The 27,184-nt window shown below is 42.8% G+C and overlaps 1 protein-coding gene across 1 annotated transcript in view; it reads left to right on the top strand.

Moving 5' to 3' along the window:
• LOC139266840 (R-spondin-3-like) overlaps positions 1-27,184 on the top strand; it is a 116,197-nt gene that overhangs the window by 17,913 nt on the left and 71,100 nt on the right. The window contains exons 2-4 of the mRNA XM_070884446.1: positions 965-1,156; positions 4,581-4,730; positions 19,799-19,996. Coding sequence (XP_070740547.1) covers positions 965-1,156; positions 4,581-4,730; positions 19,799-19,996 — 540 coding nt within the window. The remainder of the gene's footprint in view (positions 1-964; positions 1,157-4,580; positions 4,731-19,798; positions 19,997-27,184) is intronic.

The raw sequence follows: 27,184 nt of genomic DNA, 5'->3' as shown, positions 1-27,184 counted from the left end.
TTGGGGGGCGGGGGGGGGGGGGAACTATTGTTATGTATGTAAACCTGTAAATACCATGTCTAACCACCAGAGGGCTTATCCTCTGGAGTCCCAACGGATTCCACAATCCCTTGGGAGCACCTATATATAAGGAGGCTTCACAGGCTGGAGAGGCACTCTGAGATCTGTAATAAAGGACTATAGTCATACCTTACTTTGAGCTTGCAGTATCTAGTCTGACTCTTTTTTCAAGATATAACAATGATCATATTGTACAGTGGTCAGGTCAGACTGTACATCAAGAACAGCTTTCAATTCTAATCACCAAGATACAAGGCAGATATTCAAACACTGAAGGCAATGTAAAGAGCCATGAGGCTGATCCCCAATATTAGAGGTTTGAGTTATGAGGAAAGACTGGAGTAATTTGGACTTCAGCATGGAATGGATGTATCTGAAGGGTGATCTTATAGAGCTATACAAGATTGTTATGGGTATGGTAAAGGTAAATCCAGAATATTACTTAAAATAAAATTTTAGAGTAGGACAAGAGGACAAATTGAAGGCTGATGCAAGGAGATTATTCTTTACACAAAGAGTGATCAACTCATGGAATGGCCTTCCAAGTAGAATAGTGGAGGCGAAAACCATAGAATTAATTAAGAGACAACTGGATACTGCAATGGGGTGGGGGTGGGGGACTATAAAGTGCTTCTGGATGCATGCATTAAGATGGCCCAAATGGCCTCGCTCATTTATAATTATTTTATGATCTTGTGACCTAAACAGCAGTCTAGGCCAACAGGTTTTAGAACTACTAAAGTAGCAGTACTAAATGGTTACTAATAGCCATCCATCATATATCTGAAAGATTGTAATTATTATCCTGATATCATTTCTTACAGATTGATTGAATATTATGTGTTTTAAATTTTGTATAGGGCTAATAGCCATTTAGACAATAATTATTGTTGTTTCCTTCTAGCTAACACAAGTGTGAGCCAAGGTTGCCCAAAAGGGTGTGATCGATGTTCTGAGTATAATGGATGCCTATCATGTAAACCCAGACTCTTCTTCTTTCTGGAAAGAAATGGGATGAGACAGACTGGTGTTTGTCTCTCCTCCTGTCCGAGCGGATATTATGGAGTCCGAACGCCAGAAATGAACAAATGTACACGTAAGTCTTAAAAACATATGGGTGACACCTGGGGGTTACTGTTGTGTTGGTTATCTTAACAGTTCATTTCCCAGATGCAAAAGCTTTTTAAAAGAAACTGGATAACATACTGGTCTTATACTGACATTTGAGTCTTGCCAAACAGGGCTGTGGAAGGCTTATCTATCATTGAAGGTTATTAAATGCTATAATTGAAAAGGATTCTAACTTTATTTTAGTTTGGTTCCCATATAAACACCTCAATACAAATATTTTTAAAATCTCATCAGAAACATCTTAGTTTGAATATGTGGAAAGCTGAGAGGTTCTATAAGTAGATGACGCTATCCCACACTTCTTACATTCTGAGCATCTGTGCAAACAAGGTTCAAGTAAAAAAATATTGTAAATCTTCCACTGCTCACCTTGGTGAAGACAAAAATTACCCTCAAAGGAATGGATTGTACTTTAAAAACAAGGAGGTTTCATTTGTCAGCATCTAATTCAGAAATACTGTGTTTAATTTTAATAATAATTGTAGTTTATTTTTTCATAATTTTCTCCTCTTCTGCTAAAAGCGGTGGCACCAGGCACTGTCAGATTTCTATACCTCACCAAAGTGACCATTCTTGATGTGTGAACCAACACAGTGAATGCTGGCAGGCATTACAACAAGGCAAGCTCAATCTTGTCCTCATCTGAAGTTCAGACACACATTTTCCAGCAGGAACGTTGGAAAGTAATCAGGAGTGAGAACCCTGGCTGATTTGTTTCCGTCCTTAATCTAAAGATGTTGAGGCTACCACTAACACTGGCCTGGCTGAGATTAGCTAACTAAGCTAGAAATCAAACCTGGGACTTTCTTGGTTTGTATAGCTGACTCCATGCAGCACATTTACCAACCAACAGCCCAGAGTCTCCTCTCCTGAAGCTACTGTGTCTTTCTGAACGTTGGTTTCATCTTCACCATCAGCCCTCCAATACTTTGCTCAAAGGGCTATTTAACTAAGTCTGACTCTGTCCTGACCTGGCATGCACACTTGCACTCTTTCTGGCAGGGGTTACTAGACACCATCAGAACTAAGAAACCTAGTTCAATTTTCCACTCCCTTGCTCTAAGGTACTGAGGCCAATTGTTGCACCAGCTGCTGCCCTCCCTCAGATTTGGTATATTATCTTACATCACCCACAATGTGAATCATATTACACTGTATGTTAATATGCTCATAATGGACAAAAATGGTGCTGCATTGGTTTAAACAGAAACTGGTGATGAAACCTGGGTTTTCTGGTCGGTATGACATAGTACCACATTGTTAGTATTGAGCCAATGAAGGATCTCTAACTTTACTTTCACAAAGGCCTTTTGCTGCATAATTCAATGTATCTGTATGTGATTTCACACTTTGCCTTGTATATTCATTAAATTCACTAATGTACTTCTTTGGTTAAAAAGAATGGTATCCATCTTAAAGTACTTTTGACAGTTCTGATATATTGTTAACACACCTAACAGCGTTTTAGGGTTCATGCTGTAGGTGATGTAAGATAATATAGAGAATACCTGAGGGTAACTGCAAGGCAGTAATCTGGAATTCAGATAACAGCGAGTAAAGCCAAAACAATTTATAATTGCGCTGTGAACTCTTAAGTTTAGACCACAACTTTAGAATCAAATCCTGGTATTTAAAAAAAATAAAAATAAAAAGATTAATGTGTTGTGAATATTTAATGAAGTTTCAAGGTTTTTCTTGCACGCAGCAACTGTCAGGACATTCCATAATGTTTACACTGGAGGATTAACAACATTTTCAACCAGAAATAATCTGCAATTAATTATCAGGACTTTCTATAATCTGTGTATATTATATAGCGCTGTTAAAACTGGAACTGTAAACAATTTGTTTTTAACAAAAGTCAAATCTTTGAGAAAGGAAAGTTGCTTATTATTGAACAAAATAACTTCAAATACTAACTTTACCCTATTTCAATCATTCAGTTTAAACATTGAATTCTGCCTCCTGTCGTCAGCTTCTACCCTATTGCGTCTCAAGATTTGAAGCTTTTGAGTTCTTGGTAGTGAATGAGACAGATGCGATTTTATGATTATTTAATTCCAAAAAATCTAGTTCCACTTTCTATTCAGTGAAATCCTACAAACAAGCATTAGTTATGAAATTGACTTTGGCGATTGTGTTTGAATTCAGCTTCCTAGCTACCAATAAGCCACAACTAACAAAAAGAATAAAGAAACGCTCTTATATAACACCGTTCACAACCTCAGGACACCACAAAGCGCTTTACAACCAATTAAGTACTTTAAAAAAAAGTGTAGTCACTATTGTAACAATGAACATCAACAACACTTTGCATTTATATAGCACCTTTAACATAGTACAAACATCTCAAGGCATTTCATAAGATATTATCAGACAAAATTTGACACAGCCACATTAAAGTATATTAGGATAGCTGATTAAAAGCGTGGTTAAAGGAACGACTTAAAGGAGGAGAAATATAGAGAGGCATAGAGGTTTAGGGAGGGAACTACAGAGCTTAGGGCCTCAGCAGCTGAATGCACGGCTGTCAAGTGGGATGCAATGAAAATTGGGGATGTTAAGGAGGCCAGAATTGGAGGAGGGTTGTAGGACTGGAGGAGGTTACAGAAATAGGGAGGGATGAGGCCATGGAGGGATTTGAACACAACTCATAATGCATATCCATCTCCATGTGAAATACGTCACTGTCATTGTAAAGTGTAACTTAATTTAAATAAATTTTCACTGCCGAGTTTACCTAGCCTGTACGCAGCCTGAATGTGCTCCTTATCAGCTCTGTGTCCCATTAATTTATGTTTGAAATCCAGACTCATCCATTTCAAGATGTTGCTGGCAAGATATCTGAATGCAGCAGTACATTTCAAACAATGGAGCTTGCCGATTGCTCATTTAAAAGCTCATTCAGCCCACCACCCACCCCCTTCATACAGTGCACTTTGTGGTTATTTTGTATATTTTTAGAGTTTTATGTTTAAAGTGCAGTGCCAATTGTACTATTTATTATTTGCAGGCTTCATGAAACATTACAACAAAATAATCCCTTAAAATGTGCTGCCAGTAAATACACTTCATAGAGTAATGAAAGCAGAGACCACACATTTCAACTGTAGGCTGTGTCACAGTGGCAATTGTAAAACCCTATCTCTACACTTTTACATGCAACTATGATCTTTTGGGTCATGCACTGTTTTGACTCCAACCATCAGTAAAATAAATTTGTTACGTTCAGTTTGTATATAATTAGGTATAGGTTTTCCCCAGTCTTGTCTATTGGGGTTAGATGATTTGTGTAATGCTGTGTTCGATTTTGCACCAAATGAATGGCACAGAGCAGAAAGCCTGCTCACCACCTCATGTTTTAACTACTTAAAACAAATCTGTTTCAGGATGCAGAGCTGACAACTGTGATACCTGTTTCAACAAAAATTTCTGTACAAAATGCAAACCAGGATTCTACTTGCATAAAGGAAGATGTTTTGATATCTGCCCTGAAGGATTTGCCCCAGATAATCAGACAATGGAGTGTACTCCTCCTGGTAAGCAAACATCTTCAAGTTAAATACAAAGAAAAAGAAAGAAAGACTTGCATTATATAACACTTTTCATGCCCTCAAGACACCCCAAACACTTTACAGCCAATTTAGAAGTACTTTTGAAGTATAGTCACTGTTGTAATGTAGGAAATACAGTAGGCAATTTACAGACAGCAAGGTCTTACAAACAGCAATGTGATAATGACCGTATAATTTATTTTTAATGATGTTGGTTGACGGATACCTATTGGCCAGTATACTGGGGTAACTCCCTGCTCTTTTACATCCAGCTGAGGGGCTAGACAGAAGGCTTGGTTTAACGTCCAATCTGAAAGACAGCAACTCATGGAAATACAGAATTATTGACCAAATATTGATTGGAAAATGCAGATTTAAAAGTATCTTAAGAACAAGCAGTTTCCTCTCCAGTAATGCACCAATTAGAACCAACTGATGGCTGTGTATCTGGAGTAGTGCACTTGACCTCTGAATTAAAATGAGAAAAAAAGCAGCAAAAGAAAACATTGATGAAATCATAGACTTCATTGTACATAAGAAATGAATAAAGGGATAAATATATCCAGATTGAGGGAGGGAATGAGAAAGTCATAGAATGCAAGGTTAAAAGCAAACTAGAAAATGGAACAAGTAGAAAAGAACAGAATATGGGGATTTAGAACATATTGCTGGATGACAAAAGACCATTCTACCATCCTGATAGTCGCATGTTACAATGAAAAATGGGGTTGTTTACTAATCATAACAATCAATCTCGATCAATTAGTTTACAACATACCCAGACATGACACAAGGAAAACCTCAGTGGTGGTTTTGGGAACCATAGGGCCAAAGTCATCTTTTATCCTGCCAAGCAAGCTATACTTATCACAAGTTATATGTTGCATAACATCAGAATCTGGTGCCATTAGAACCAACAGGTTGTTTCTGTTTATTTTTTAAAATGCTAAGATGCTTGTTTAACTTTTAAAAAAAAAATAGGAATCACTTTTCTTTCAGTTTCTGTGACTATGCCTTTGTAAATTTTTAATGATGAATATTCTAAATTATTCTTTTCTTAATTTGAAATCTTTTCTAATTAATCTTTAAATATAGTCATATATTTTGATATTGGTACGTAAATATAATAGCTGTCCTGAAAGACAGCATGTTACTGTAGGAAAAGGGTTATACAATTAAAAGACTGCACATTATTGCAGTAAAAGGGGTTATATAACATTGGAGGCCTCTCGGCCCATCGAGTCTGCGCCAGCTCTTTCGAAGAGAAATCCAATTAGTACTACTTCCCCACTCTTTCCCCATGTCCCTGCAATTTTTCTCCTTCAAGTATTTATCCAATTCCATTTTGAATGCTACTATTGACTCTATATCCACCATCCTGTCAGGCAATACATTCTAAATCCTAACCACTCGTTGTGTAAACAAATTTGTCCTTATGTCGCCTCTGATTCTTTTGCCAATCACCTTAACTCTGTGACCTCTCAGTTTCTCTTTATTTACTCTATCTAAACCCTTGATGATTATAAACATCTCTATCAAATCTCCTCTTAGCCTTCTCTGCTCCAAGGAGAACAACCCCAGTTTATCTAGTCTATTCACATAACTATTGGAGAGGTTTAAGTTCATTAAGGAGAGCCAGCACGGATTTGTAAAAGGTAGATTGTATTTGACTAATCTAATTGAATTTTTTGATGAAGTAACAGAGGGTTGAAGGGAATGCAGTGGATGTTGTGTATATGGATGTTAGGAAGGCTTTTGACAAAGTGACATATAAAAGGCTCGTTAACAAAATTGAGGCTCATGGAATAGGAGGGTCAGTGCCAGCTTGGATAAGAAATTGGCTTAAGGACAGAAAACAGCGAGTCATGGCGAATGGTTGTTTTTCAGACTGGAGATGGATGGACAGTAGTGTTCCCCAGGGGTCATAGAAACATAGAAAATAGGTGCAGGAGTAGGCCATTCGGCACTTCGAGTCTGCACCACAATTCAATAAGATCATGGCTGATCATTCACCTCAGTAACCTTTTCTCTCCATACCCATTGATCCCTTTAGCCATAAGGGCCATATCTAACTCCCTCTTGAATATACCTAATGAACTGGCATCAACAACTCTCTGCGGCAGGGAATTCCACAGGTTAACAACTCTCTGAGTGAAGAAGTTTCTCCTCATCTCAGTCCTAAACGGCCTGCCCTTATCCTAAGACTGTGTCCCCTGGTTCTGGACTTCCCCAACATCGGGAACATTCTTCCCGCATCTAGTCTGTCCAGTCCAGTCAGAATCTTATATGTTTCTATGAGATCCCCTCTCATCCTTCTAAACTCCTGTGTATAAAGGCCCAGTTTATCCAGTCTCTCCTCATATGTCAGTCCAGCCATCCCTGGAATCAGTCTGCTGAACCTCCGCTGCACTCCCTCAATAGCAAGAACGTCCTTCCTCAGATTAGGAGACCAAAACTGAACACAATATTCCAGGTGGGGCCTCACCAAGGCCCTGTACAACTGCAGCAAGACTCCCCTGCTCCTATACTCAAATCCCCTAGCTATGAAGGCCAACATACCATTTGCCGCCTTCACCGCCTGCTGTACCTGCATGCCAACTTTCAATGACTGATGAACCATGACACCCAGGTCTCGCTGCACCTCCCCTTTTCCTAATCTGCCGCCATTCAGATAATATTCTGCCTTTGTGTTTTTGCCCCAAAAGTGGATAACCTCACATTTATCCACATTATATTGCATCTGCCATGCATTTGCCCACTCGCCTAACCTGTCCAAGTCACCCTGCAGCCTCTTAGTGTCCTCCTCACAGCTCACACCGCCACCAAGTTTAGTGTCATCTGCAAACTTAGAGATATTACCCTTAATTCCATCATCTAAATCATTAATATATATTGTAAAGATCTGGGGTCCCAGCACTGAGCCCTGCGACACTCCACTAGTCACTGCCTGCCATTCTGAAAAGGACCTGTTAATCCTGACTCTCTGTTTCCTGTCTGCCAACCAGTTCGCTATCCACGTCAGTACATTACCCCCAAATACCATGTGCTTTGATTTTGCACACCAATCTCTTGTGTGGGACCTTGTCAAAAGCAAGGGGTCAGTGCTGGGACCGCTGCTTTAGAAAGGGCGTAAAGGCTTTGGAGAGAATCTGGAAGAGATTTACTAGAATGGTTCCAGGGATGAGGAAATAGAATCATAGAATCATTACGGCACAGAAGGAGGCCATTCGGCCCATCTGAGTCCATGCCGGCTCTCTGTAGGCAATCCAGTCAGTCCCATTCCCCTGCTCTATCCCTGTAGCACTGCAAGTTTATTTCCCTCAAGTGTCTATCCAATTTTCTTTTAAAATCGTTGATCATCCCTGCTTCCACCACCCTCATCAGCAGCGAGTTCCAGGTCATTACCACTCGCTGCATGAAAAAGTTCTTCCTCACATCCCCTGTATCTCTTGCCCAAAACTTGGATATTGGAAAACAGAGTAAAATTTCAAAATGTGCTGATGATACCAATCTTGAAGGTGTGGCAAACAGTGAGGATGATACCAATCGACTGCAACAGGACATAGATAGAGGCTGACAGAATGGGCAGACAAGTGGCAGATGAAATTTAATACTGAGAAGTGTGAGGTGATGCATTTTGGCAGAAGGGATAGGGAGAGGCAATATAGACTTCACCATCATCATCATCACAGGCGGTCCCGCGAACGAGGATGACTTGCTTCCACATGAGTTCACAGATGTTTCAATGAAGGACCTGATATTCCAGTCCTGAACTCCAGTTAAAGGAGTGGAAGATGCCTGTGCGTGGATTTTTTAATGTGTGGTGACTGTTGCACATCAGCCACCACACGGGTTTGACAGAGCTAGGCCTTTATCCAGTGGCAAAGATTAACCAGGACAACTGGAGACCTGCTCTGCTGCATGGACCTAGTACGCACACATATCGCAGAGTGGGCAGGCCTGTGCTGCCCCTGGGCACTTGGCTTTTCTGGGCCCTGTACCCTCATTTGCCGTACCTCTGCCATGATCTCTCGCCGCTCCTCCGCCACAAAACACTCGCCACACCTCCGCACCAAACGTTCATTGAATCTCCGCCACAATCACCCACCGAATCTCAGCCACGATCCCTTCCCGCTCTTCTGCTTTACCAGGGCCCCGCTGATACTCCTGCCAACACTCCAAACAGCGACCTGGGGCACAGTTCTAGAGCGTGTGCAGGGCCAGAGGGACCTGGGTGTTCATGTGCATAGATCTTTGAAGGTGGCAGGACATATTGAGAGAGTAGTTAGCAAAGCATATGGGATCCTTCATAAATAGAGGTATTGAGTATAAAAGCAAGGAAGTTATGCTGAACCTTTATAAAACTCTGCCTAGGCCACAACTGGAGTATTGCGTTCAGTTCTGGTCACCACACTTTAGGAAGGATGTGAAGGTTCTTGAGAGTGTGCAAAGGAGATTTGCCAGAATGGTTCCTGGGATGAGGAATTTTAGCTACAAGGTTAAATTGGAGAAGCTGAGCTGTTTTCCTTGGAGCAAAGGAGGTTGAGGGGAGATTTGATAAAGGTGTACAAGATTATGACAGGTTTAAATAACTTAGAAAAAGAATATCTTTTTCCATTAGCTGATGGTACAAGGACTAGGGGACACTGATTTAAGGTTTTGGGCAAGAGATACAAGGGGATGTGAGGAAGAACTTTTTCACATAGCGACTGGTAATGACCTGGAACTCGCTGCTGATGAGGGTGGTGGAAGCAGAGATGATCAATGATTTCAAAAGGAAATTGGATAGGCACTTGAGGGAAATAAACTTGCAGGGCTACAGGGATAGAGCGGGGGAATGGGACTGACTGGATTGCTCTACAGAGAGCCGGCATGGACTCGGATGGGCCGAATGGCCTCCTTCTGTACCTTAATGATTCTATGACTCTTTTTCCTCATCCCTGGAACCATTCTAGTAAATCTCTTCTACATCCTCTCCAAAGCCTTTACCCCCTTCCTAAAGTGTAGTACAGGTTGAGCGTCCAAAGTCCAGAGTTCCAAAATTCGGTATGTTCCGGACACCGGGCTGATCCGTGGTGGGGTCATCCGGAAACCGGAAAATGTTCTGAAATCTGGACTCCCCTCGCCTCAGTGGCCCAATCTTGCCCTGGCCCTTGGCGGCCCGACCTCACCCTGGCCCTACCTCGTACTGGCCCTAGGCGGCCCGACCTCCAGCCTGACTTCACCGCGACTTCGCCCGTCCCGGCCCTTGGCGGCTCATCCTCACCTCGGCCCGACCTCGTTCTGGCCCTCGGTGGCCCGACCTCACCCCGGCCCTCAGCGGTCCATCATCACCCCAGCCCGGCCCTCGGTGGGCCGACCTCCAGCCCGACTTCGCTGTGACTTCGCCCATCCCAGCCTTCTGCGGCCCAACCATGCCCCGGCCCGACTTCGCCCCGGCACCCCCCACCTTCTCCCCGCAGCCCCGGCTCTCCCCCCACCACCCTCCCCACTCTCCCCCTTAGCTCGGCTGCCAGGCAAAGACGTTCGAAAATCTGGAAATACCTGAAATCCGGAACGGCATCGGTCCCGAGGTTTCTGGATTTCGGGCGCTCAACCTATATCCAGAATTGGACACGCTACTCCAGCTGGGGCCGAACTAGTGTTTTATATAGGTTTAGCATAACTTCCTGGCTTTTGTACTCTATGCCTCCTATATATGATCCCATATGCTTTGTTAACCTGTCCTACCAACATCTAAGATTTGTGTACAAGTACATCCCAGGTTTCTTTGTTCTTGCACCCCCTTTAAAATCAAACCAATTAGTTGTATTGTGCCCAAATTTCAACAGCCGTCTAGAGCGGCGTAGTTAGGGGTGGCACGCCGACTTTGTGAACCAAAAAAAGTGTCTCAAATTTACCTTCCACTTTGGCCGCTCCCTCGTCCTCTGGTTCCAGTGGCTTGGCGCTGCAGAGCCTGCGGGGGGCGGAGCTTGCTCAGCGCAGCCGGCGGAGGTGGTGGGGCATGGGCCCAGTGTCTCGTGAAGTGCTGGCAGGGGGTGCATCTCCGTTTGAGCATGCGCGCATGTGCAATGCGCGTTTCAGCATGCGCGCAGGAAGCTTGGCAAGCGGCCAATAAAGGGAGAGCGTTCTCATTATCATTAGTAATGGAGCATATATAAAGGTAAGGTTCAAATATTGATTTTTGTGTGGCTGAGGGAGTGGAAAGAAGTGCTGGATAGGTGGAAGAAAGGGGAGAACTGTGATTTTTGAACATTACCGGAGTGTAAGTCCAATACACGAATGACGCAAGAGTGTGCAACAAGAATAAAGAACTTCCTCCATGAGGAAGTGGAGAAACTAGTGACTGTCATTGATGAGAAATGGCTGGAGCTGGATATCAGTAAGTGTGGTCCCACAAAAGTTTCACCCAAGGAAATGCGAAGAAGATGGAACCAAGTTGCAGAAGAATACTCCGCAGGGGTCAATACTGCAAGATCTGGAAGCCAGTGCAAAAAGAAATGGCAGGACGTTGGTCAAATAATGAGTGTAAGTAATATCTTCATCTTTAAATGGAATTGCAATTGAAAATGTAACCATCTGTATATGTCCTACCCATCAGAAGCGCACCATGTGTGAAAAGTTATATTTTCATCTTTTCAGAAGAAATTGGCCCACAACAAAAGGAGAACTTAGAACAGGAGGAGGTCCACCAAATCTGCACCAACTATCACCCCTGGAACAGAGGGTTGCTGCCTTGCAGAAAAAGAATCAGCTCTGCACAAGTTGGACCCATGTGCGAGGGTGAGGGTGAGTCATTAAAATGCATAGTCGCCCTTCAAATCAACCTGCTGACTGGCCTGACATGCGTCAGACTACTCATGTCCCCATCCTGCCCCCTCCTGTGCTGCTAACCATTTGACTGTTCTGTTGTATTTTGCAGAAGATGACGACACTCCTCAACATCCTGAAGATCCACCAGAGGATCCAGATGCGTGCGCTCCGGACCAAGGCAGGTGGGGGGAGGAGGGGTCCATGGAATGTGTTCACGGGAGAATGCTGATTGCGATATGGATCAGTCCATAGTACAGGGCATCACACTGCCAGAAACCTCCATGAGCTTCTTGGCGACATTCCATGGTTTCACATCTTCCGAGGTTGCGGGTCCCAGTGGCGGTTGGGAAATGCATCTTGGGACACCCAGTCCCCCACCGTCCCAGGCTGCACCTCACACTGGAGGGGTGCCACTAGACAGACCCACAGCAAGAGGAAGGCGAAGCTGACCAGTCTCTCCTGAGATACAGCCCACAGCAGATGTTAATCAGGTTCTGTCATTGGGTGAGGAGACCAATGCCCTTACAAGATCACTCATGGCGACTATTAGTGGGGTGCGTGATGAGGTAGTGACACTATCTGGTGAAATATCAGCACTGAGACGGGAACTGAGGGCAGGCATTTCAGAGGGTGTGCAAACAATGGCAGATGCCATGAGGGAGCTAGCTTCTGCAATAAGGGCACAAAGGCCGGATACTTAAATGCCACTCCCACTTTAATCCACGCACCAGCCACTGGTCAGACCCAAGCCAGGCCCCCAACCCCCACCACCATCACCGACCTTATGAGGAAGTGCACTTTACCCAAGATGTGGGTGAGGGATGGATGCAGCCTTTCTTTGCCGTTGTTGCTGTTGTTGTTGTTGTCATTGAAGTGCATTGTAAAATATCCAATAAAAAATATTTTGCATTAAGACTGAATCATGTTCCATTAGGACCACACAACATTTAAGGACCACTATAAAAAATAAACATCCCTCACCCCTACAGTCATGCGTGCCCGCCACCCCTAGCCTGAAGGGAGGGCTAGCCAGTGCGTTCTGCAGTCGGCAAGGTGGGACTGCTCTATTTTCAGTAGCTGATTTATCTTTCATTTATTTTTGATGATGTTGTGCAGCTGTTGTGCTGAAGATGTTGTGATGTTGTGCTAATGTTGTGAAGGTGTTTAGTGCTTTGGAATCCTCTAACTCACCTTTCCCCGCACCCAGCCCCCCCCGCCCATCTCTGGCTACCTGCGCTGAGTTCTTAAATGCAGATAAGGTTTTTCTGTGCCTACAAAAGTGACCACATACACTGGCCTAAGTTATCTTGGAGTAACTTTTAGCTGGCCAAATTTGCTTCTATGGCCAAAAGAGGCATAAGTGGCTGGTCACACCCCCTTTTGGAGAGAAGAAAACTAAACTTGAAAAAACCTAGCTAATTGACTTACACTGGAGCAAGTTAAATGGGGAAATTTGCGATTTTTTAAGTTACTCCAAAAAAGCTACTTAAAAAAAACCGGAGCAATTCCTGAGGAAATTTGAGCCCATTGACTCTTCTCATCCTTCCTACCAAAATGTATCATCTCACACTTCTCTGCATTGAATTTCATCTGCCATGTGTTTGTCCATTCCACCAACCTGTCTATGTCTTCTTGAATTCTATTACTATCTTCATCACTGTTTACTACACTTCCGTGTTTTGTATCATCTGCAAACTTTGAAATTGTACCCTGTACTCCCGAGTCCAAGTCATCAATGTGTTTCAAAAACAGCAGTAGTCCTAGGACTGAACCCTGGGGAATGCCACTATATACCTCCCTCTCATCCGAAAAAAGCCACCACCACAACTCTCTGTTTTCTATCCCTGAGTCAATTTTGTATCCATGCTGCTACTGCCTCTTTTCTCCCATGGGCTTCAATTTTGCCAACGCCTAGTATGTGGTACTTTATCAAATGCCTTTTGAAAGTCCATATACACACCATCAACTCTCTCCATTAACTCATCAAAAAACTCAATAAAGTTAGTCAAACACGATTTGCTCTGAACAAATCCGTGCTGGATCTTCTTTATTAGTCCAAGCTTGTCCAAGTGGCTGTTAATTTTCTCCTGGATTATTGTTTCTAAAAGCTTCCTCACATCGACGTTAAACTGACTGGCCTGTAATTGCCAGGTTTATCCTTCTCTTTTTTGAACAAGGGTGTAACATTTGAAACACCCCCCCCCCCCCCAGTCCTTTTAACACAACCCCTGTATCTAAGGAGGATTGGAAGATTGCAGCCAGTACCTCCGCAATTTCTACCCTTACTTCCCTCAGCAACCTAGGATGCATCCCATCCGGACCGGGTGATTTATCCACTTTAATTACCAGCAACCTGTCGAATACCTCCACTTTATATATTGTTATCTCATCCATTATCCCAGCATCCTCCTCATTTACCATAGCTTTGGCAAAGTCCTATTCTTTTCTAAACACTGATGCAAAGTGCTCATTTAGTACCTCCGCCATGCCTTCTGCCTCCATCAATAGTTCTCCATTTTACATAGAAACATAGAAAATAAGTGCAGGAGTAGGCCATTCAGCCCTTCGAGCCTGCACCGCCATTCAATGAGTTCATGGCTGAACATGCAGCTTCAGTACCCTATTCCTGCTTTCTCGCCATACCCCTTGATCCCCCTAGTGGCAAGGACTACATCTAACTCCTTTTTGAATATATTTAGTGAATTGGCCTCAACAAATTTCTGTGGTAGAGAATTCCACAGGTTCACCACTCTCTGGGTGAAGAAGTTTCTCCTCATCTCGGTCCTAAATGGCTTACCCCTTATCCTTAGATTGTGACCCCTGGTTCTGTACTTCCCCAACATTGGAAACATTCTTCCTGCATCTAAACTCGGCAGAATTTTAAACGTTTCTATGAGATCCCCTCTCATTCTTCTGAACTCCAGTGAATACAAGCCCAGTTGATCCAGTCTTTCTTCATATGTCAATCCCGCCATCCCGAGAATCAGTCTGGTGAACCTTCGTTGCACTCCCTCAATAGCAAGAATGTCCTTCCTCAAGTTAGGAGACTAAAACTGTACACAATACTCCAGATGTGACCTCACCAAGGCCCTGTACAACTGTAGTAACACCTCCCTGCCCCGTACTCAAATCCCCTCGCTATGAAGGCCAACATGCCATTTGCTTTCTTAACTGCCTGCTGTACCTGCATGCCAACCTTCAATGACTGATACACCATGACACCCAGGTCTCGTTGCACCTCCCCTTTTTCTAATCTGTCACCATTCAGATAATAGTCAGTCTCTCTCTGTTTTTACCACCAAAGTGCATAACCTCACATTTATCCACATTATATTTCATCTGCCATGCATTTGCCCACTCACCTAACCTATACAAATCACTCTGAAGCCTCATAGCATCCTCCTCGCAGCTCACACTGCCACCCAACTTAGTGTCATCCACAAATTTGGAGATACTACATTTAATCCCCTCGTCTAAATCATTAATGTACAATGTAAAAAGCTGGGGCCCCAGCACAGAACCTTGCGGTACCCCACTAGTCACTGCCTGCCATTCTGAAAAGTACCCATTTACTCCTACTCTTTGCTTCCTGTCTGCCAACCAGTTCTCAATCCACATCAGCACACTACCCCCAATCCCATGTACTTTAACTTTGCACATTAATCTCTTGTGTGGGACCTTGTCGAAAGCCTTCTGAAAGTCCAAATACGCCACATGAACTGGTTTTCCCTTGTCCACTCTACTGGAAACTCAAAAAATTCCAGAAAATTTGTCAAGCATGATTTCCCTTTCACAAATCCATGCTGACTTGGACCTATCATGTCACCTCTTTTCAAATGCGCTGCTATGACATCCTTAATAATTGATTCCATCATTTTACCCATTACCGATGTCAGGCTGACCGGTTTATAATTCCCTGTTTTCTCTCTCCCTCCTTTTTTAAAAAGTGGGGTTACATTGGCTACCCTCCACTCCATAGGAACTGATCCAGATTCTATGGAATGTTGGAAAATGACTGTCAATGCATCCGCTATTTCCAAGGCCACCTCCTTAAGTACTCTGGAATGCAGACCATCAGGCTCTGGGGATTTATCGGCCTTCAATCCCATCAATTTCCCGACTAATAAGGATTTCCCTCAGTTCCTCCTTCTTACTCGACCCTCTGACCTCTTTTATATCCGGAAGGTTGTTTGTGTCCTGCTTCGTGAATACCGAACCAAAGTACTTGTTCAATTGGTCTGCCATTTCTTTGTTTCCAGTTATGACTTCCCCTGATTCTGACTGCAGGGGACCTACATTTGTCTTTACTAACCTTTTTCTCTTTACATATCTATAGAAGCTTTTGCAGTCCCTCTTAATGTTCCCTGCAAGCTTCCTCTCGTATTCTATTTTCCCTGCCCTAATCAAACCCTTTGTCCTCCTCTGCTGAGCTCTAAATTTCTCCCAATCCCCGGGTTCGCTGCTATTTCTGGTCACTTTGTATGTCACTTGCTTGGCTTTAATACTATCCCTGATTTCCCTTGATAGCCACGGTTGAGCCACCTTCCCTTTTTTATTTTTACGCCAGACAGGGATGTACAATTGTTGTAGTTCATCCATGCGGTCTCTAAATGTCTGCCATTGCCGATCCACTGTCATTCGCCAATCTATCCTAGCCAATTCACGCCTCATACCTTCAAAGTAACCCTTCTTTAAGTTCTGGACCATGGTCTCTGAATTAACTGTTTCATTCTCCATCCTAATGTAGAATTCCACCATATTATGGTCACTCTTCCACAAGGGGCCTCACACAACAAGATTGCTAATTAATCCTCTCTCATTACACAACACCCAGTCTAAGATGGCCTCCCCCCTAGTTGGTTCCTCGACATATTGGTCTAGAGAACCATCCCATATGCACTCCAGGAAATCCTCCTCCACCGTATTGCTTCCAGTTTGGTTAGCCCAATCTATATGCATATTAAAGTCACCCATGATAACTGCTGCACCTTTATTGCATGCACCCCTAATTTTCTGTTTGATGCCCTCCCCAACATCACTACTACTGTTTGGAGGTCTGTACACAACTTCCACTAACGTTTTTTGCCTTTTGGTGTTCTGCAGCTCTACCCATATAGATTCCACATCATCCAAGCTAATGACCTTCCTAACTATTGCATTAATCTCCTCTTTAACCAGCAATGCTACCCCACCTCCTTTTCCTTTTATTCTATCCTTCCTGAATGTTGAATACCCTTGGATGTTGAGTTCCCAGCCCTGATCATCCTGGAGCCATGTCTCTGTAATCCCAATCACATCATATCTGTTAACATCTATTTGCACAGTTAATTCATCCACCTTTGGTCCCTAATCAGCCCTACCACTCCTCTGAAAACTCTTTTACTGCTAATATTACTACATGTTACTGCACTAAAAGTGTTATATAACTAAAATGTTACTTGTTACTATAATAAAGGGGATTTTATAACTCTGAAAGGTTGCATGTATAATTTCAGTCTTTCTGTTTTTGTTCATCCCTCAGGAGTATTCTGAGAGCCTCCTTTAAGCTTGAATAACTTGCACCAATGTAATATAGACGATGCTCTTTTGTTTACATTTTTATGTCACAAGGTGGAGGCTGACAGTAAAAACCATCTATTTGTGTCCATAATGATGTGAGATCCACTCAAAGTGCGGTGGACTAGTCGTAGTACAAGATGCCGTATGACCTACTCCTATTGCTTATATTCTTATGTTCTTATGCATGAATAATACTTCCAACACCCAAACTCAAGATGAATGTTGTGAGATATAAATTCATTCTTCATGAGTTTATTGCCCATCAAATTGAGCGATGTTAGTACTGAGAAATCAAGCACTTTTCACTTTTTACAACCTATATTGGGATCCAGGGTATTGAATGTGCAAAATGCAGAGCAAAGTCCATTTTACATTGATGCCAATGGGCTGTTTAGCTCACCAATTCCCAAAATGTGGCTTTGAACAACCTGCTGAAAACTGTATGTAAAACTTCTGGAACCTGCTAAGATCAGTTGTCTGGAGGATCCAATTCAACACTAATATAAAAGGGTCGTGAAGATCCTCATTCAGCTCCAACGATATCTTAATCCTAACCTTAGAAGTGAACCCTTCTATGCCACTGTTACATTTCCATTTTCCACATGAGCCATATGGCCTATCCTACTTTTCAGGTCTGCCTTCGATATCTTTCTTGAGTTCAGTAGCATTAGTTGCTCCCCAAGGCAGTCTGAGCATCTTACTTCTATGGGAGTTGATCCACACTGCACTAGATCTATTTGCGCAATAGCGTAAATCGGGCTGTAACATTAATATGCCCTTGTGACCTGAAATGTTGTTCTTGTCTTTTGCATGTGTACTTGTTCAATCTCTCCAGAGGCAGATCGAGCGAGCATTTGGTGAGACAAGGCCAGATGCTAATTGTCATACTGCTTTATTTCACAGCAGGTGAACATACAGGTTATAATAAAAACTAACTTCACTTCCTATACAGAAATAAAATAATGAACTTACCATGCTATTCCACATTGGTGGTTTGTCTGACTAGTATTTTCAGAATTATCTTACTTACTGTACAACTACTGACTGTAAGGAATTGAACCCATTCATTTTGGCCTTCAGGACAGGACCTCTTCTCCCTGAAGCCTCCTGTTTCTTTTTCCCAAGTCAGCCTGATTCCAGTGTCAGCATTCAATCAAACTGACTATCCCACCCCACTCACCCAATAGTGGAATCCCCCGAAGCTAACTTGGTAATGACCCCGTTGAGTTACAATGAATACGATTGTCACTGCCGCATTAACACTTTTAACATAGTGAAACGTCTCAAGGCTCTTTACAGGGGTATTTGACAACCGAGCCGCATAAGTAGAAATTAGCGCAGGTGACCAAAAGCTTGGTCAAATAGGTAGGTTTTAAGCAGCGTCTTGAAGGAGGAAAGAGGCAGAGAGATTTAGGCAGAGCCTAGGCAACAGAAGGCACAGCCACCAATGGTTGAGCGATTATAATCAGTGATTCTCGAGGGCAGAATTAGAGGAGCACAGACATCTGCAGGGGTGGGGGGGTGACGGGTTGTGAGGCTGGAGTATGAACTATCACTAGAATGTTGAAGTTCCTTTCATTGTCCGTACCATATAAGCTCAGACATGCTGAGTGAATCATAATCTATATCTCCACCTCTACTGACCTGAGTTTAAACCCCACCCCGCCCTCCCCACCCCCGAGAGAAAAATGTAACATATTGCAGCAATGGACCCCTGTGTTGACATAGTCATAAATCCTAAAATATGACAGTTTAGCACAATTATTGTTGGGGAGGTGGAGGGGTGCAGTTCGTGCTTTGGATTTTGCACACACTAGGAACTCGATTGAGACTGCTCAAACCTATTTCACTTCTGATCCCTATTAACATTATTTCCCAATAATCTAGGTTAGATTCAGACAAGGGCCTAGAAGTTCCTCAGAGTTGCTCCTGTTTCACCACTATAACTATACACATGTGAAAGGGGTTTCCACCACCCTTCTGGTAAAGGTATGGTAGAGGAGCGGGAACAGCACCGAGGAAATTACCGGCCAAGTTTTCAGGAGTAAGAAGGCGTGTGAGCTGGGAGTGGCATCTAATCCATAATTTCATTCTTCACTTTTGTCCAGAATTAAACTTTTAAAGTAATTGCATTTTGGTCAGTCAACCTGTTTCCTGTAAAGTTCAACAGCCACCAATCAGTAAGTGGTGAAATTATAACTTGTCCATTGTTCCCATCAAAGCACAAACAGAAATGAAAATCAGACCGGTCGTAAAGAGGTGCCTAATAACTCAGCTGGTAAATTTACCATTTAATATAGAATTGAACCGTACAGACTAGGCACATTCCAAATGTAATGCTGAGTTCAATTAATTCATTTTGAGTTGGCAGCAGGGGCATTTTAAACTCAATTAAGCTGGTATAGTGGGGGATGGTAGGCAGGATTCCTGCTCCTCATCATTGTTTAGTGACTCCTTGTGAAAAATGTACTTGTGTAGAATATTGGGAAGTTTTTAGTTGAATAGACTATTGGCACTTAATGTCTCGGCTCATATCTCAGTGAGGACTGAAGGCATCCATTATATGAGAAGTGCCACCCCAGCATAAATCAGCAGCTTCAAGAGATATGGGGGGAGGGGGCAAATTGATTGAGAAAAAATAAATAAAAAGATCTTGAACAATGTTGCTTATTCGTTTACAGTGCACTGTGAAGTAAACGAGTGGAATGCGTGGAGTCCATGCACAAAGCGAGGGAAGACATGTGGTTTCCGGAGAGGCAGTGAATCAAGGAAGCGAGACATTGTGCAGTTTCCTTCAGCACATGGCAACCCCTGTCCAAAAATCATCGACACAAGGAGATGTACTGTGCAGAAAAAACGATGTCCAATAGGAGACAAAGGTAAGAGGATCTCTAAGAGTCAGCCTAATGGACCACCAAAGTAACTAACTCCATAATTTTATGACATAGTATCTTGGCTCGGAAGATCAGGAAGTAGAATCCGTATGGTGGAGATAAGGAATAACAAGGGGCAGAAAACTGGTGGGAGTAGTATATAGGCCCTCTAACAGTAGCTATACCATTGGACAGAATATTAATCAAGAAATAGTAGGAGCTTGTATCAAATGTAATGCAAAACCGTGGGGACTTTAATCTTCATATAGACTGGACAAATCAAAAATTGGTAAAGGTATTCTGGAGGGCAAGTGCATGGAATGCATTCGGGATAGTGTCCTAGAACAATATATCATGGAACCATCCAGGGAACAGGTTATTTTAGATCTTGTAATGTGTAATGAGACCAGTTAATTAGCAATCTAATAGTAAAGTATCCTCTGGGGTAGAGTGATCATAATACAATAGAATTTCACATTATGTTTGAGAGTGACTTGCCTAAGTCTGAAATTAGAGTCTCAAACTTAAATAAAGCCAATTACATAGGTATGAAGGGCGAGTTGGCTAAGGTAGATTGGAAAAATAGATTAAAAGGTATGGCAATAGATAAGCAGTGGCTAGCTATTAAAGAAATATTTCATAATTCTCAACAAAAATACATTCTATTAAGAAACAAAAACTCCACAGGAGAAGTGATCCATCCATAGCTAACTTTAAAAAATTAAGGATAGCATTAGATTGAAAGAACAAGTTTATAATGTTGCAAAGAATAGAAGTGAGCCTGAGGATTGGGAGAGTTTCCGAAACCAACAAGGGATGGCCAAAAAATTGATTAAAAGGGAAAAATTAGACTGAGAGAAAACTAGCAAGAAATATTCAAGCAGATTGTAAGAGCTTCTACAAGTATGTAAAAAAGGAGAGAGTAGCAAATGTTAACATTGTTCCCTTAGAGACGGAGGCAGGAGAAATTATTATGGGGAATAAGGAAATGGCAGAAACATTAAACAATTATTTTGTATCTGTCTTCACAGTAGAAGACGCAAAAAGCATACCTAAAATGGTGGGGAACCAAGGGTCTAGTGAGGGTGAGGAACTTAATGTAATGAATATAAGTAGAGACTAATGGGACTAATAGCCGACATATCCCCTGGACCCGACGGCCTACATCCTAGGGTACTTAAAGAGGTGGCTGCAGGGATAGTAGATGCATTGGTTTTGATCTTTCAAAATTCCCTAGATTCTAGAACAGTCTCAGCGGATTGGAAGGTAGCAAATGAAACACCGCTATTCAATGAAGGAGGGAGAGAGAAAACAGAGAACTACAGGCCAGTTAGCCTGACATCAGTCGTTGGGAAAATGCTGGAATCCATTGTTAAGGTGTATCAGGACACTTAGAAAATCATAACATGATTAGACAAAGTCAACATGGTTTTATGAAAGGGAAATCGTGTTTGACAAATTTATTAGAGTTTTTTGAAGTTGTAATTAGCAAGGTAGATAAAGGGGAACCAGTGGATGTACTATATGCAGCCACCTCTTTAAGTACCCTAGGATGTAGGCCGTCGGGTCCAGGGGATATGTCGGCTATTAGTCCCATTAGTCTTTACTTATATTCATTACATTAAGTTCCTCACCCTCACTAGACCCTTGGTTCCCCACCATTTTAGGTATGCTTTTTGCGTCTTCTACTGTGAAGACAGATACAAAATAATTGTTTAACGTTTCTGCCATTTCCTTATTCCTCATAATAATTTCTCCTGCCTCCATCTTTAAGGGAACAATGTTAGCATTTGCTACTCTCTCCTTTTTTACATACTTGTAGAAGCTCTTACAATCTGCTTGAATATTTCTTGCTAATTTTCTCTCAGTCTAATTTTTCTCTTTTAATCAATTTTTTGGCCATCCCTTGTTGGTTTCGGAAACTCTCCCAATCCTCAGGCTCACTTCTATTCTTTGCAACATTATAAACTTGTTCTTTCAATCTAATGCTATCCTTAACTTTTTTAAGTTAGCTATGGATGGATCACTTTTCCTGTGGAGTTTTTGTTAATAGAATGTATTTTTGTTGAGAATTATGAAATATTTCTTTAATAGCTAGCCACTGCTTATCTATTGCCATACCTTTTAATCAATTTTTCCAATCTACCTTAGCCAACTTGCCCTTCATACCTATGTAATTGGCTTTATTTAAGTTTGAGACTCTAATTGGATTTCCAAAAGGCATTCGATAAGGTGCCATATAAAAGGTTATTACACAAGATATGGGCTCATGGGATTGGAGGTAATGTATTAGCATGGATAGAGGATTGGTTAATGGTCAGAAAACAGAGAGTAGGGATAAACGGGTCTTTTTCAGGTTGGCAGACTGTAACTAGTGGATGCTGCAAGGATCAGTGCTGAAGCCTCAGCTATTTACAATCTATATTAATGATCTAGGTGAAGGGACTGAGTGTAATGTATCCAAATTTGCTGACCATACAAAGCTAGGTAGGACAGTAAGCTGTGAGAAGAACATAAAGGATATAGATAGACTTAGTGAGTGGGCAGTAAGGTGGCAGATGGAGTATAATGTGGGGAAATGTGAGATTATTCACTTTGGTAGGAAGAATAGAAACAGAATATTTTTTAAATGGTGAGTAACTTTTTAAACGTTGGTGTTCAGAGAGATTTGGGTGTCCTTGGCAAATGGCATGTTGTCCTTTATTGCAAGGGGGTTGAAATGTAAGAGTTAGGAATTCTTGCTACAATTGTACAGGTGGTGAGACCACACCTGGAGTACTGTGCATAGTTTTGGTCTCCTTTTCTAAGGAAAGATATACCTGCCTTGGAGGCGGTACAACGGAGGTTCACTAGGATGACATTTAGAGACCGCATGGATGAATTACAACAATTGTACACTCCTGTCTGGCGTAAAAATAAAAAAGGGAAGGTGGCTCAACCGTGGCTATCTAGGGAAATCAGGGATAGTATTAAAGCCAAGGAAGTGGCATACAAATTGGCCAGAAATAGCAGCGAACCTGGGAACTGGGAGAAATTTAGAACTCAGCAGAGGAGGACAAAGGGTTTGATTAGGGCAGGGAAAATGGAGTACGAGAAGAAGCTTGCAGGGAACATTAAGGAGGATTGCAAAAGTTTCTATAGGTATGTAAAGAGAAAAAGGTTAGTAAAGACAAACGTAGGTCCCCTGCAGTCAGAATCAGGGGAAGTCATAACTGGGAACAAAGAAATGGCAGACCAATTGAACAAGTACTTTGGTTCAGTATTCACTAAGGAGGATACAAACAACCTTCCGGATATAAAAGGGGTCAGAGGGTCTAGTAAGGAGGGGGAACTGAGGGAAATCTTTATTAGTCGGGAAATTGTGTTGGGGAAATTGATGGGATTGAAGGCCGATAAATCCCCAGGGCCTGATGGACTGCATCCCAGAGTACTTAAGGAGGTGGCCTTGGAAATAGCGGATGCATTGACAGTCATTTTCCAACATTCCATTGACTCTGGATGAGTTCCTATGGAGTGGAGGGTAGCCAATGTAACCCCACTTTTTAAAAAAGGAGGGAGAGAGAAAACAGGGAATTATAGACCGGTCAGCCTGACCTCAGTAGTGGGTAAAATGATGGAATCAATTATTAAGGATGTCATAGCAGTGCATCTGGAAAATGGTGACATGATAGGTCCAAGTCAGCATGGATTTGTGAAAGGGAAATCATGCTTGACAAATCTTCTGGAATTTTTTGAGGATGTTTCCAGTAAAGTGGACAAAGGAGAACCAGTTGATGTGGTATATTTGGACTTTCAGAAGGCTTTCGACAAGGTCCCACACAAGAGATTAATGTTCAAAGTTAAAGCACATGGGATTGGGGGTAGTGTGCTGACGTGGATTGAGAACTGGTTGTCAGACAGGAAGCAAAGAGTAGGTGTAAACGGGTACTTTTCAGAATGGCAGGCAGTGACTAGTGGGGTGCCGCAAGGTTCTGTGCTGGGGCCCCAGCTGTTTACATTGTACATTAATGATTTAGACGAGGGGATTAAATGCAGTATCTCCAAATTTGCGGATGACACTAAGTTGGGTGGCAGTGTGAGCCGCGAGGAGGATGCTATTAGGCTGCAGAATGACTTGGATAGGTTGGGTGAGTGGGCAAATGCATGGCAGATGAAGTATAATGTGGATAAATGTGAGGTTATCCACTTTGGTGGTAAAAATAGAGAGACAGACTATTATCTGAATGGTGACAGATTAGGAAAAGGGAAAGTGCAACGAGACCTGGGTATCATGGTACATCAGTCATTGAAAGTTAGCATGCAGGTACAGCAGGCGGTTAAGAAAGCAAATGGCATGTTGGCCTTCATAGCGAGGGGATTTGAATACAGGGGCAGGGAGGTGTTGCTACAGTTGTACAGGGCCTTGGTGAGGCCACACCTGGAGTATTGTGTACAGTTTTGGTCTCCTAACTTGAGGAAGGACATTCTTGCTATTGAGGGAGTGCAGCGAAGATTCACCAGACTGATTCCCGGGATGGCGGGACTGACCTATCAAGAAAGACTGGATCAACTGGGCTTGTATTCACTGGAGTTCAGAAGAATGAGAGGGGACCTCATGGAAACGTTTAAAATTCTGACGGGTTTAGACAGGTTAGATGCAGGAAGAATGTTCCCAATGTTGGGGAAGTCCAGAACCAGGGGTCACAGTCTGAGGATAAGGGGTAAGCCATTTAGGACCGAGTTGAGGAGAAACTTCTTCACCCAGAGAGTGGTGAACCTGTGGAATTCTCTACCACAGAAAGTAGTTGAGGCCAATTCACTAAATATATTCAAAAGGGAGTTAGATGAAGTCCTTACTACTCGGGGGATCAAGGGTTATGGCGAGAAAGCAGGAAGGGGGTACTGAAGTTTAATGTTCAGCCATGAACTCATTGAATGGCGGTGCAGGCTAGAAGGGCCGAATGGCCTGCTCCTGCACCTATTTTCTATGTTTCCAATTTGTTTCTATGAGAGGGCTGTCCTATGATGAGAGTTTGTGTAGAATGGACCTATACTCTCTGGAGTTTAGAAGAACGAGAGGTGATCTAATTGAAACATACAAGATTCTGAAAGGAATTGACAGGGTAGATGCTGAGAGGTTGTTTTCCCTGGCTGGAGTGTCTAGAACTAGGGGGCACAGTCTCAGGATAAGGGATAGGCTATTTAAGACAGAGTTGAGGAGGAATTTCTTCACTTGGAGGGTTGTGAATCTTTTGAATTTTCTGCCCCAGAGGGCTGTGGATGCTAGTCTCTGAATATATTCAAGGCTGAGATAGATAAGTTTTTGGAGTCATGGGGAATTAAGTGACATGGAGATCGGGCAGGAAAGTGGAGTTGACGTCGATGATCAGCCATGATCATATTGAATGGCAGAGCAGGCTCGAAGGGCCGTAGGGCCTACTGCTGTTCCTATTTCTTATGTTCTTAACTACAAATGCCTCAAATAACTGAGCCTACCAATGCATGGTACCAATTATGTTACCAATCTTTATTATCAGGACTGCATGCTGCACCAACTAATATTTAACTTGGAAAGTAACCATTTGCTTTTTCATTGGAATAATAAGTAAATTATTACTCTTTTAATATCTAATTGCGATGCTTTCTGTACTTCTGCTGATGAAAGATGATATAATCTCAGGTTTATGGCAAACATTTGCGCATGGTTACGCAAAGTAGGAATCCCGTTGAAGTGGCCTGAACAACATCTGAAGTGACTATAAAAAATTGCAAATTACTAGCTACGAGCAATCAGTACACATGTCACATCTATGTACTGGAAGCAAACACTTTAGTGAAAGCAGACTACTTGCATCGTGCTTCTCTGAATGGCAAAAACACACTTATTCTGATAACTCAAAATGGTTTTGTTGCATACCATACAAGTGCCTCATTTTGTTGTGAAAAATAGGTTTTGAAGTAGCTTTTGTAAGGGGGATCCTGAGGATCAGTGCAAAAGAAAACTGACAACTATAATAGAAAATACATTGTTACCTCATTTGCAACATTGGTGTCACAGGATTTGGAAACACTTTTATTTGTAAGCTAATGGCCTAGAAACCGGTAGGCAATCTCGCTGCCGGAGCACGTAGACCCGAAGCACACCCGATATTGGGCCACATTTACATGAGACCAGCAGCACACCAGCAAATAGAATTTGCATTTTGGGCTGTTGCGTCATTGGTAGCAGCCATCAGATAGGCCCTTGGAGGGGAATGCGATAGGAAGGGGACCTAGCGGGCCCTTCCCTAGCCTGCTCCCCCAGCTCCACATTCAGGTGAGCTTTTTTAAAAACGTATCTTTTTGGTGGTTATCTCCAGAACCGTTAAGGACCTCTAGTTAAGCCGCATGTAGACTTGGTTATATTGAACGCAGCGGGCATGGTGCCGGCAGCATTCAGGATCGAGCAATTTCAGGAAGGGGACTGGAAACAGGCGTTAGACTCCTTATTTGCATATTTTAAAGTATTACCTGGTTTTATGTTATTTTGATGCAGAAATATCTGATGCAAGCTGGGTTAGCATTGCCAAGTATAAAATATTTTAAAGAAAAGGGTACATAAAAATCTTTAAGGGCTGAAATTGTGTATCGCCCTGGTTGGAGGCAGTAACCTTTCCGAGGCCGGACACACTGCACCCAGCGCAGAAGTCCTGCCTCGGAAACAAAATTGGTGTTACCATCTCTCACAGGAAGTGGGGCACAATGTTGCACGCTCCACCTCCTCTCGGGGTGGGATCGGGGCACTACCTGGGTAAGCTATGGCATGGCGCTGACATGTTTCAAGGCTCCTACCCTTCCATTAAAGGGGAGGGACGCTGCGAGCTCTGCAGGCCTTTTGATGACCTCCACTGGGCCACAGGGGAAATGGAGTGCCAGGCTGCACGATCACGGCACGGACCCCATGAAACCAGTGGACAACGGCCTGACTGATGAGTCGGATAAAGAAAAAAAAATGATAGCGTCGGCACAGCGCACTTCCCTTTTAACTTTCACCTGCAATCGGTGTGCGTCTCGTGAGGTGAAAGCGTGCTGCCACGCATGGCGATGACAACATCGTCAGAGGCGCAGCGGCCCGGGGCACTACCAGTGGAGCAGCGGCAGTACTGGATTCGCACCTCCGCTAACTCCCATGCAATTTTGTGGGAGCTGGTAGCGCGCCCCCCCACCCTGCCGGCC

The sequence above is a fragment of the Pristiophorus japonicus genome, chromosome 7, assembly GCF_044704955.1.
Source record: "Pristiophorus japonicus isolate sPriJap1 chromosome 7, sPriJap1.hap1, whole genome shotgun sequence".
Lineage (NCBI taxonomy): Eukaryota > Metazoa > Chordata > Chondrichthyes > Pristiophoridae > Pristiophorus > Pristiophorus japonicus.
The sequence above is the reverse complement of the archived record's forward strand: the minus strand, read 5'-3'. Positions and strand labels throughout refer to the sequence as shown.